Source organism: Candoia aspera, chromosome 17, assembly GCF_035149785.1.
Source record: "Candoia aspera isolate rCanAsp1 chromosome 17, rCanAsp1.hap2, whole genome shotgun sequence".
Lineage (NCBI taxonomy): Eukaryota > Metazoa > Chordata > Lepidosauria > Squamata > Boidae > Candoia > Candoia aspera.
The window spans coordinates 8,036,335-8,048,852 of NC_086169.1; the positions used below are offsets into that span (position 1 = coordinate 8,036,335).

The 12,518-nt window shown below is 43.8% G+C and overlaps 1 protein-coding gene across 1 annotated transcript; it reads left to right on the forward strand.

The window, feature by feature from the left end:
• Window positions 1-404: 404 nt before the first annotated feature.
• On the forward strand, window positions 405-12,201 carry FRMD8 (FERM domain containing 8). The gene is made up of 10 exons (XM_063316628.1): window positions 405-500; window positions 1,454-1,621; window positions 2,026-2,127; window positions 3,568-3,626; window positions 4,344-4,510; window positions 5,997-6,218; window positions 6,899-7,022; window positions 7,783-7,926; window positions 8,638-8,824; window positions 10,645-12,201. The coding sequence occupies exons 1-10, from the start codon at window positions 422-424 to the stop codon at window positions 10,761-10,763; spliced, it is 1,371 nt and encodes a 456-aa protein (XP_063172698.1). The 5' UTR covers window positions 405-421; the 3' UTR covers window positions 10,764-12,201.
• Window positions 12,202-12,518: the final 317 nt, after the last annotated feature.

Here is a 12,518-nt window from a genome sequence, read left to right on the forward strand (position 1 = left end):
TGGGTTTGCACATAGGATTGATCCATGGTTTAAATAAACCATACCGTGCTAGTATGGTAAACCATATGCTGTGGATTGCAAACCACAATATGTGAAGTCAAAACCAGGCAATCTGCAACTCAGCTTAATGGACAGACTTAGCCATCATATAAAATATGCTTAGAATTTATATTATGCTTACATAGAAGCTGGATTCCCACAACATGCTAGAATATTGGGGGAACCCAGCCCTTGTCATAGCATGTTGTGTTGGTTGTTATGAGCTACAGTGTCCTGCTAAGTCAAGAGTAGATCATTATGTTCTGTTAACACAGATTGACATTTTAGCATGGTACATGGGCCCTATATCTTTGGCTAGGCTTGTGTTTATGCTTAATTTGTCCTCAAGCATACAACTGTTTGGATTTTCTTTGGGTTACAGATGGAGGACAAACTTATGGTACCCCCCAGTGGGGACCATGGCTCTCAACGAAGTAGCATCTCTTCCACTGGTCCTCGTGGTGAGTGAAATGGGTCAAGGAAAATGCCTGCCTCCCCCAAAGGATGCATGAGTAAAAATCAAAGTAAAAATGTTCTTAGCATTTTTTAGTAATGGACTTCTGCTTTTTATTCTGTCCTTGCCAACCTGGTGTCTGCCAAATGGCTGAGTTCATACAACACACTTAACCAGCTCTATGAAAGACCTAACATTCACATAACATGCTAAGTTTTGTTAGTTCGAAGCTTGGTTCATTTTTGGTGATACAACTAGACAACCCCGTGACCCACTGGGTCATCCTTTAAGAGAAAGGTGGTGTAGTCTGATGTGACCAGAATGAACATTAAATTTTAGGCTGACCATATTTTTTTTACCCCAATGCTGGATGGTCCCATGGTCATCTAAGAAGAGTATACATCATAAATAGAAAAATAATTGTACTGGCAAATGAACTTCAACAATAAGACAATATTTACTTACCTAAACAGATAAACAGAATGACCATGGGCAGGCAAAAAAGCAGCGGGAGCAGGAACGACTTCCGACGTCCTGCCAGATCCCCCACTGACTTTGCTTATGGGAAACTGGCAGGGAGGGTTGGAAATTGCAATCACATGACTGCGGGGACACTACAACAGCCAGAGGTTTGCGAATAAAACTGGTCTGAATGTTGTGGAAATTTTGATTTCACAGGAGTAATGGGCCCTGGATTCTTTAAGTTAGCCGATTTTAGGTACGTTGACTCAAAAACTGTTGTGGTATAATGCACCGTTTTGGCTAACTTGAAGATACAAATGGATAAACACAATGAGAGTTTTAGTAGTATATAGATATATTAAGCAGACCCAGTCTGATTTGTTTTTTGTTTAAGGAATTGTGCGAACCTAGAAAATAAGTTATTCCAGTCATCAGGTTAAGTGTGTTGTGTGAATACTGCAACTGTGTCTTTTTAATTTTCCTTTCTCTGCACTTTAGCCCAGGATGTCCTGGTTTATCTTGTTGATGACACTGTGGTGCGTCTAACGATGGACAACTTACCCTCAGTCACAGCTCACGAGTTGCATCGGATGGTGTCGGATGTACTGAAGCTGCCCGAATGTGCACTCGAGATCTTTTCCTTGTGGCTAGTCTCCCCCTTCCTTGGTAAGACTCCAAGGCTCAGTCTTTCCATTGTCTTTTCAAAGAGGCCTGGAGCTGCACCCAGTAGTCCAGCTTGAGCAACTCTACTGGTTGGGACAGGAGGGGTGGCAATGGCAAGGAGTTGTCATGGGGCCAGACTGAAGTCAAATGGCTTGCCCCATCTGTAGATTTCTTTGCTCTGTGTTCTTGTAACCTCTTTGCCGTGTCAGTTGCAAACCTAGAGGCTGTATATGCACAGCATGCTAAGCTTGGATTGTGGTAACCCTGGTTAGGTATTTTGCTGGCTCAGCATGTTTGCGGTTATCCCCTTGGGTTTGTTTTGATTTGCAAAATTAATTTGGGACCCAGTTGAAGTGTGTTGGTATGAACACATCTGCTGAATTTTCTCCTATCTTTCTGCCTTGCAGAAGTTCAGCTGAAACCCAAACACCAGCCATATAAAGTCTGCCGGCAGTGGCAAGATTTGCTCTTTCGCTTCACCAGCTGCTCCGTGGATGCATTTGTGGAAGGTGCTTGTCTCTCTGTATGCAAATGTGATACATAAAAAAGTCCTGTATCCAATCCTACAAAGAACTGCTCTTTCACTAGTCAGCTGCATCGGAAGCCTAGAATCATGCAACCTGCTGGAGTAGGCTAAAATGCAAGTTGGGTAGTTTTCATAGCCAACGTAGTATGAAGCCAGCCTTCTTGTTCAGGCAGAGTAAGGTTTATTTGTTGCGCATCATCACAAGTCACATGAGTGCATTGTTTGTCTTTTGTTAACCTAGATTCAGGGTTAAGCATGTTATGTGAATCCAGAAGCAGAATTTGAATGTTACAGGAGCAGAGGAATGTTTGGCATTTACCTGCAAGTGTCTGCAAGGCAGAAATAAATAATGTGTTTGCACCGTTCCTGAAAAATATTAGAAATCTCACTCTCATTTTTGGTATTGGCTCATTCAAACTACAGAGTCTAGCTAGATTATGAAACAAACTTCCATTGATGCCAAAGTCTCTCAACATTCAATTTCAGTTCAGGAGAGGGCTGAAAAAAACACTGTTCATCCAAACCTTTTAAAATTGTATGGTGTGTGGTTTATGCTGCTGGGAGTCTGTCTGTCTGTCTGTCTGTCTGTCTGTCTGTCTGTCTGTCAGTCAGTCAGTCAGTCAGTCAGTCAGTCAGATTTGTCACTGCCCGTCTCCTCCCACCAGAGGGACTCTGGGCGGTTTACAACAAAATAATCAAAAGACAATAAATACATAATAAAATTCCAATATGAAAGTGCACTATAAAACAATTTCACATAGCTACTAAATATAAATAAAATCCAGATGGCTGTGGTCTCATTCAGTCCTTGCGTAGGGGGGGCACTTCAAGGCACTAGCCAACCCCAAGTATGACTATTCTCCTCCCCAAGCCTGGTGGCAGAGCCAGGTCTTTAAACTCCCCCAGAAAGCTAGAAGCGATGGGGCTAACCTCACCTCTGGGGGCAAGATGTTCCAAAGGGCAGGTGCTACTGCAGAGAAGGCCCGCCTCCTGGACCCCACCAGACGGAATTCTCTTACCCACGGGGTCTGCAGCATGCCCTCTCCGCATGATTGGGTGGGATGGGCTGATGTAGCAGGGAAGAGGTGGTCCCTCAGGTAGCCTGCTCCCAAGCCATGGAGGGCTTTAAAGGTGATAACCAACATCTTTGGTTTATGGAACATATTTGTTCTCGTAAACTGAGCTGCTAGGACAAGGTGATTTATACATTTCCAAAGTAAGTAAATGGTGCATAGATGCACACAATTCTAGGACTAGCATGATTCACTCATTGTGTACAGGAAGATTTCCACTTTTTGTATGTTTTATTACATATAAGTGTGTGTGGGAGTTGGCCAGGCCTTTTTTTGAACTCTTTCCAAGAAAGCCAGGCTCTTGAATCATAGCCTATCTCCTGTTTTTTTTTCCTCTGACTTTCTCATAGATGAACCATCACTTCAGTTCCGCAGAAATATCTTTTTCTTGAGAGGGAAGGAGCTGCAGGTGAGTTCAAAGAGAGTCAAGCTCATCCATGCAAATCCATGGATGAGTTTAGGGCAGGATGTGACCCTCCAAGTTCTGTGGTGTGCCCACACCATACATTGAGCAGTTGCAAGTTAGAGCTGCAGCAGAAGGTTTCAGCACTTCATTCCATAAACCCAAAGATAGTTTAATTCTTGCTGAAGAGTGCTTCATTTTATTTGCTCTTAGAAGTCTTTTTTTAAAGACCTAAGAAGGGTTGGGTTTTTTTGCATTTTTCCAAAGGTTTTGGATTTTTTACCCAAATCACTGCTACCTCTCTGTGTGTGTTGGGGTGTGTGTGTGTGGCAGTGTACAGAAGACACAGGCATTGGCAGAGGGAGTGTTATATGTGTTATTTTGCATTCACTTGCTATCTTCCATTATGGACTAGTATAGACCTTTATTTTATGATTCAGTGTATTATGAGAATGCAGAAAAAGGGTTAATTAAGTGACACATTAAGCTGTAATATGTAGTTTACTTTGGGGTGAACTCAACTCATCATCCTTTATGGATATGTCCATGTAATTTCCTTGGCAACAGTATGGAAGTGGATTGACGTTCTTTTCTGGGATTTTTTTTTTAACTTCCTAGTCTAGCCTCCAGTCCTGGGGTTTCCTAGTGGTGTACCCTCCAAGTATTAACCAGGCTTGACTTTGTTGGCTGCACTTTGGAATTCTGATATTGATTTTTCTCCAGATTCAGGATGAGGATGTTCTGCGCCTTTTGTATGAAGAAGCCAAGTACAACATTCTGGAAGGAAGGTATCCATGTGACCTCACGGATTGCGAGGCCTTAGGAGCTCTGGTTTGCCGAATCAACTTGGGCCCTTACAATCCAGAGCAGCACACGGCTTGTTTCTTGAAGTAGGTGGGATCCAAACAACAATTGAGTTCTGTGATTCTCAAGGGTAATGCAAGATACTGAAGAGCTTTCTTTGAAGCAGAGGGAAATAGAACTGGTGAAAAATTAGTTTAAAATAATTTTGAAAAACCCTTAAAATAAGGATTGTTTAGAATATTATTAGCATAGTATTCAATCTTGTATACAACTAATACAAGATTGAATATAGATTTTAATTTTGGTGGGGTTGTATGTCTCCTTGAGATTCAGCATGTTCGTATTCACATTTGTTGTTTGTTTTTGCTTCTATGTTTTCCCTTATTTTATTTCACAATTTTTAAAATCTTGGCTGTTCTGATTATTTTAATTTTAAAAAGCAATTAAAAATAGCTAGTGGGGCTCTGTGCTCTCTCAGGCCAAGTATAACAGCATACAGGATTTCACTTACAGCCACTGCTGCATACTGTGTTAAGTTGTTGTTCCCCAAGCACACTGGGCTGAGCTGATACAGCATACTACATTAAATTAAAGATAAATCAAGTTAGGGGTTATTGCAACATGTGGCAAGAAGTCAAGCTGCATGTGAATCTGCATCATAATTTGGAATAAAGGTACAAGGGTGATCAAGTGCTATAGCAAGCTACTTCAAACTAGAGTATGTGGGATTGGACCAAGCATATGCCCTTCCAGAGTAGATTTCCTTCATTGCTGATCATACTAAGCCCTAATTTGGTTTGTAAACTGTGATTTATGGCTAAGCATTTTGTTGCTGAGATAGTGTACCATGCTAACTCATGATTTAATATGCTTTGATAAACCACAACTGGCTGGGTCCACTGAACACGCTAAGCCATAAACCATATTTTATAAAACACAGTGGGTAGGGTGACAGATCACATTAAGCCCTCCTGTTGTTTATTTGGCATTTCTGCATGTAAAATTCCTGTGCTTGTAGTTCAGTCAGACTGGATAGGCATGATTGGAGTTAGATAACCGCAGATATAGTGCACCATTTTGGAAAGTTGTCCTAGAGAAAGTGGAAATGGACTACAGGTAGTCCTCGACTTACGACCACAATTGGGACTGGAATTTCCATCATAAGGCGTTGTGGTTGTAAGAAGTCACCACATGACCAGACCTGATTTTATGACCATTTTCACTGGAATTGTCAAGTGAATCCAGCTTCCCCAATGGGTGTTTTTTGCTGGAAAATGGCAAAAAAGGCACAAAATGCCATAATGTGACCGCAGGGAGATGTGATGTTTTGCGATGCTTGGAAGTGCTTTACGGGCCATAAAGCGCCCATTCCGAGGCTGTCATAACTTTGGACCTTTGTTAGACAAATGGTCGTAATTCGAGGACCATCTGTACAAGCAATAAAACTTACATGGCATTATTTCTCAGTGACCTCACACTGCTTAGGTAGTGAAGTTCTGCTCTGAAAGTAGGGAGGAAAGCAAGGACTGAGAACAGTTGTGCTGAGTGGGCGTTTTTTTTTTTCCTTCCTAGGGAGAGACTGGATTCCTTCTTGCCTTCCCACCTTTGCCATAGAGGCCACAAGCGCTTTGCCAGCCTATGGAAACGGGCCAGCTCCCACTTGCCTCTCAACGAGCAGGGTCTCCTGCATGCCTTTCGTGAGGTACCTGAGGCAGGGGCTTGCGAAGAACATGCCACTCTGCTCAGGTTGTACCATGCCTACCTGCAAAAGTGCCATGAGCTTCCTTATTATGGGTAGGTTTGGTGGACATGGAACCACAAAGCAGGGTGAGAAACAGGAATGTCCCAAGCAGGTGAACAAATCTGCAGTCTGGGGAGAGGGGAATTGTATGAGGACAGCAAAAAGCAGAATGGAAAAGGTATTGTCTGTAGGTTGAGTCATAGCAACTGGATTTCTTTCTTTTGGTTGAAACGTTTCACTGCTTGTCCAAGCAGTTTCTTCCGTCTTGGCCCAGACTGAAGAAGCTGCTTGGACAAGCAGCAAAATGTTTCAACCAAAAGAAAGAAGTCCAGTTTCCATGACTCAACCTACAGACAATTCCACCTGGATGACTGAGAATCTTCATCGACATAATGGAAAAGGTAATTTCCTTGTGTTTTAGCAGTTTTCCACTATCTGGTACCTGCCAGACAAATTGGGATTCAAGACTCAGGATCCCAGGCCATGCTGACTGGGGATTCTGGAGGTTGTAGTAATATCCCAGCTGCAAGAGCCAGACTCGGGTAGGCTGTCACAGTGAACTGAACTGGATATTGACTCAGGGGAAGCCATGTAGCTCCAACTCGGTAAACACACTAAAACCTGGGAGTGGGGGGGAATACTTTCCGTGTCCTAACCTGCACCAGCCTTAGGAGTTATGTGTTCAGGTGTCGTATACACTCCAGTACTCTTTGTCTGCCTCCTCTTTCTGCAGCTGTGCCTTTTTCTTTGGGGAAATAGACAAGCCAGTTCAGGGATTGCTGCATCGGAGCGGACGCAAAGCTGTTATAGTGGCCATCAGCTTAGAGGGCGTCTATATCGTTGACAGCAAGGAGAAGGTAATTCTGAGGTGGTGGTGGTGGTGTTGTGGGCAGCCCTCTACAGCATGTGGCTTGGCTGACTAAACCGAGCCACTTGGAATTCTTAGTCCTTCTAGGCATTCTGCTTTATGGCCTACTGTCATGCGCTGCCTACCTCCGAGTAATACACAGACGCTGCTTCCGTGAAACAGGCTCTGGTTTATTCGCAGTGTAGATACAGTATAGGAAAAAAGCTGAGAGTGACAGGAGCGCGCCGGTGCGGGGTTTAAATACCCCGCGCCGGTCAGCGCCCCCTCACTCGCGGTTACGTCACCCCCCTTTGTCCAACACGCTGTCCTGCCGGTAGGTGAGGGGTTGCGAGGCCCCGCTGGCGTTCCGGGATCGCCCATCATCGGTTTCCCTATTCCTCCGGTGATTGCTGTCAGCTGGGCGATCTCCGTTGCGTTAGCGCTAACAGCTTGGGTGTGCCTCGCGATCCGTTTAGCCATTGTCTCTTGTCCTTCAGTCTTTGTAAGTTGATGGCTACTTATCTTGAGCCCCTTCCCCTGTTTCCTTGTTATTGTCATGTGTGCCATTGCGCTGATGTCTTCAGCTCAACGGCACTCATGACACCTACCAGCATTACCTGTCAGAGGAGGTGGTCTGTCAGGCAGCACTGAATAAGAGTTTTCGTTCAAATTCTGAAGGATGTAAAGGCCCAGATCCCAGATGGGACAAAGTTCACAAAGGCCCTTCAATCATGACTCCTCCCCGGTACAGCTTTCTTCCTTTGTTGCAGTATGTTTTGCTGGGCCTGAGGTTTCAGGAATTATCGTGGGATCACACATTCCCAAGTGAGGAGGAACATATCCTATGGTTGGAATTTGATGGGGAGAATGAAGGCCGGCAAGTCAACAAACTGCTCAAGGTTTACTCTAAGCAGGTATGTCCATGCACGGGAGAGACATCAAAACTTAACGTTTATGTTACAATTAACCTATTTTCTGGGTTTGCCAAATACACTGAACCATGAAGTAACCAAACAGGGCAGGTTTGCACGGTGTACTAAATCCACCCTAAAAGTAACTAAATTGATCACTATGCAACAGCTGCCTCTTTCATTTACCTGGTTAGACATACCGTGCAGACAACATGACATGTTTAACCCAGCAAATGGTTCTGACAGTTACATAATTGCACTAACTGGATGAGCAAGCAGACACCCTACTTGCTCTCTCCAGGGAGTGCCATGAGCCTTTGCACCAGGGGAGCTCTGGAAAGGCTTCATTACATCACTGATCCCTCCTTTTTTTAACCAGATGGGCAGCTGTATGTGTGGCTTGGCCATTGCAGCCGGTCAGCATTGTGAGGTGTGTTTTGTGATGCCAAAACTCAACAATGAGTTCTGTAATGGAGAGGCTTGCATTTTCAATTACTCTTTCTAGCTCAGGGTTGGTTTTGGCGGGACCAAGAACTAAGTAGGCAAAACAGAACAATTGAGTGGGATGTTTTGTTCCCATAATAACTGAGAAAAGTTATTTCTATCCTGTGTGTTATTTAACAACTTGGGGTGAATTAATTTGTCTTAAATTTTAGCTAAAGGGTGCTTGCTTGAAAAAGAGTATATTACAAAAACCTGCATCCATCTTTACAGGCTGAACTCATGAGTAGTCTGATTGAATATTGTATTGAGCTGAATGTGGCTGCCAAGGGGCTGGATCCAGAGCCCCCCACTGCTGCAGTTCCCACATCTGATCAACAGCCTCCCAAAGTTCAGCGGCAACACAGTGTGCTCTGTGGCCGGATCCAACGCTTAGCCACCATAGACTATGTTGAGGAAGGTAAGCTAGTGAAAAGAGAGAGTTTGGAGGAAGCGGTTGTCTTTCCCAAGACATTGCCAGTGCAAATATCCCGCAATAACATTAGTGTCTGAGCAGGTTCCCTTTCTAAGAAACACAGTACTCAATTGCATCTGCCCTTGGCCTGATCCAGCAGCATTCTTCTTAGGAAAATGCATTAACCAGCTAGGTCATCCCATTAGAACCTTTCTTTACTAGGACACCTTACTTCCAGTTACTACAGGTAGTCCTCAAGTTATGACCATTTGTTCAGTGATTGTTCAAAGTTACAACGGTTCTGAACGAAGGGTTGACTTGTCCTTGAAGTTCTGGCCATTGCAGCACCCCTGCGGTCACATGAACAGTATTTGAGCACTTGGCAACCAGCTCACATAACTGGTTGCAGCATCCCATGGTCACTTGATCGCCATTTGCAACCTTCCCTGCCGGCTTTCCACAAGCAAAATCAATGGGGAAGCTGGCAGGGAAGGTCACGAATTGCTTAGGTAAGTCTCCTCAACCCCCCCCAGCCTTTCTTCGCTTGCACACACTATGCTCTCTTCCCCCCTTCGCTTGCACGCACCCCACACTTTTTCCGCAGCCTCCCTGCACTCACTCACATGCATGCACTCCGCAATCTCATTCCCTTGCCTCCCTGTGCTCACACACACCTGCACCCTCTTTCTGAGCTCGTGCCGCACCACAGCAGCCCTCGCCCCCAACTTGTGTATGGCTTGTGCTGGGCCTCCCAGGACTGCTCCCATCCCCCTGCAGTGCCCCCACCCTCTTTACCTGGACTCCCTCCGCTTCTCACTTAATGACCCACGAGTCTGGGGTTACAACAACAACCGGGACTGCCGTTGCTAAGCAAAGCAGTCACGTGATGTCGCACTTTATGACCGCATCGCTTAGCAATGTGATTTCAGTCCCAATTGCAGTCGTAACTCGAGGACTATAAATACTGGAGATATGGAGCATACAGAATTGCTGTTTCCTTCTCTTGCTTGTGAGAAACAGGGTGCTGGACTAGTTGACTAGTTAAATTTAGTCCAGCTGGTCTCTTCATGGGAAGACATAAACTGTAGGAAGCAGCTGCTGAGCTGCATACTCATTCCTATCCAGTGTGGTGATTGGCACAGAAGACTGATGTGCTGCAAAGCAAAACTCTTAGTTTTAAGCATAATCAGAATTTCCTGCAATGCCTATGGAATCTGAGGCATTCTTGGAAAACAAAAATGAAAAGTTTAAGGCTTTGTTTGCAAGTGTGCCAGATGATCCATAAAAAAAACCCCAAAAAGTGAGGTGTGGTAGTAGAAAGGTGAAAGGCTCATTAGCTTGTTGGGGTAAATGGGCCATGCCCACCATAGCAGTACATCAGCTTAACATTAAAAAATGAAAAGATGTAACAAGGACCTCAAGAAATGTGTCATTATTTGAAATTATGTGACAATTACATTTGTAAGGCTTAGGTAGAGCTATAAAATTGTAAAGCTCCATAATCAATATTTGTGTCCAAGAAGACATTGTTGTTGGAGGAAGTGTATTAGGAATTTCTTTGTCCATAGAACTAGAAAAAAAAATGGAAACCAAATTTGTAATAGGCTGTCAAAAATCCCAGTGTGCTCACTGGGGCTAAATTTTTTTACTTGGAGATTGCATGATTCTTGCCAGTGTGATTTGTAAATTATAGTTTCCAGCTTTGTGCATCAACCAGTACATGTTCAACAAACCCTGGTTAAGCTGTGATGAGTGAACCCAGCCACTGACCATTGCTGAATTGGGATATCCCTGCTTGATGTGCATGTTTCTTTCTCTTGCTCCAGGGAAAGAGATCAAGAGGGTGAAACCTCGCCGCACAACGTCCTTCTTTGGCCGCCAGCTGTCAAATGCCCCTACCTCCTACTCGGCGGTGCGGGCAGCTGAGAACTTGGAGCAGGGCTGATCTCCATGCTGGTAGTGGGGTAGACACGGGACCAGGCAACTTTGGGGGCAGTGCAACTAAACAATCAGCATCCTTGGCTCTGTCTTTGGGGGTTAGATGCTGTCTACTATACCTCTGTCTCCAGAAAAAAACATTACACATATTCACTTATACTGTCAGACTTTTATCCAGCCATACGCTCAGTCTCACTGGGATTGGGTTGTCATAATGTGCCAGGTTCTTCCTTGGACCCCACATTTTGAGTGTGTTCCCAGCATGCAGCAGAGCTGCAGTAAGAGATCCATTCCTCCTAATACGAAGTGCCTTACTGTCACGTTTTCCAGCCAGTGGCCATGGTGTAACAGTAGTCATCTTGGATTGTTGATTTCTCTCTGCTTCTTTATGGTTTTCAGGAAAAAAGGAATCTATCCCCAAATATACTGTCAGGTAATTAAGAAAAAAGTCCAGTATTGGTAAATTTTGAAGGGAAGAAACTTAAGGTTACTGTTACTTGGGAATTGGCATCCAGGGGCTGAATCCCTGTTGTATTTTTAAACTTGTTCTAATTTCAGGTCAGCAGCAAAATTTCATCTATTAGTGGGAGGGGAAAATACGTTTTTTAACCATGATTTGATGGGGGAGCTTAAAAGAGGCATCTGTTAAAAAGGCAATGTTTGGGGTGGTTAATTCCTGTGACTTTAAAAGGATCCTTTTAAAATACTTGAGTAACGTTTGAAAATGAGGGGAAGTAGTTCTTTTCCAAGGCATGGGATGCTGGGCTATCACACCAACTACGGTATAACCAGGAAAACTTGGTTGCACTTTTACAAGCTAATGGGTGTAAAATGTACACATCTACTACTCATTGCCACATACACTCTTGACATTTTCTCCTGGACAACTTTTGTCAATTTTGTTCTGTTGAGCCCAAGTGCATTGCTGTTACTGGGGTTATGGAACACGTGGCCTTGACAGCCTTTCTCAACCAGAGATGACTTCATAATCCCCTTCTTGTCTGTGAATTACTATGTTCATGATCCAAACTTTTGGAAGAGGCTCACTTTGAGGAAAGAAGGCACCATTCTGGAAGGCAGAATCAGCAAATTATGCCTTTTGTGTCTTTATATAATTCATATTTGGATCTTTGGGGGGTTTCTTTTCATCCCTCTTACCTCTGTATCTTGAAATTTGTGTGTGTGTGTGTGTGTGGTTTTTTTTTTTTTGCAGTTTCTTCCAAGTTGGTATTTGCTCTTCTTTGTCCAATGGCAAGAGAAATGCATCTTGCTAATCACGGGTTTCTACCCCCTTTGAATCTCCATTTGCAAAAAAGTGTTTTTTTCTTGTTTAAAACAACCCTATGCAATGTTTCTTTTACTGACCTCCATTTTCACAGTGTGCTTGTCCACCTATTGACTTTATCTAGGGGATTGTTGCAATAAAAAACAAGAATTAAAAAATGCACCTGCACTATATTCCTTTGAGTTTATGAGCTTCCCATGTGTTTGCACTTTTGTGCGTACCCTAATTGTATTCATACATTGTGCTAAGCCAGAATTAACTGTGGATAGAACCCAGCTGCTCAGATTTACAAAACATGCTTAATGGCTTAGTATATGATGTGACCTAGAACTCCACTCACAGTAACTGGATTGGTACATGATGGTAGATGTATATTAACAAAATGGGATGGCTTTGTGCGCATATGTGGTGCCCAAGTGGACTAAGTTACGATTCAGTGGGATTTCCTGGTTCACCCAGCTAAAGGCAACCTTAACC

Coding starts and splice junctions, on each gene's coding strand:
- FRMD8 (XM_063316628.1), top strand. CDS start 422: ATGGAGGACAAACTTATGGTACCCCCCAGTGGGGACCATGGCTCTCAA. Junction 4,511..5,996: donor CACACGGCTTGTTTCTTGAA/GTAGGTGGGATC, acceptor TTTCCTTCCTAG/GGAGAGACTGGATTCCTTCT. Junction 6,219..6,898: donor CATGAGCTTCCTTATTATGG/GTAGGTTTGGTG, acceptor CTCTTTCTGCAG/CTGTGCCTTTTTCTTTGGGG.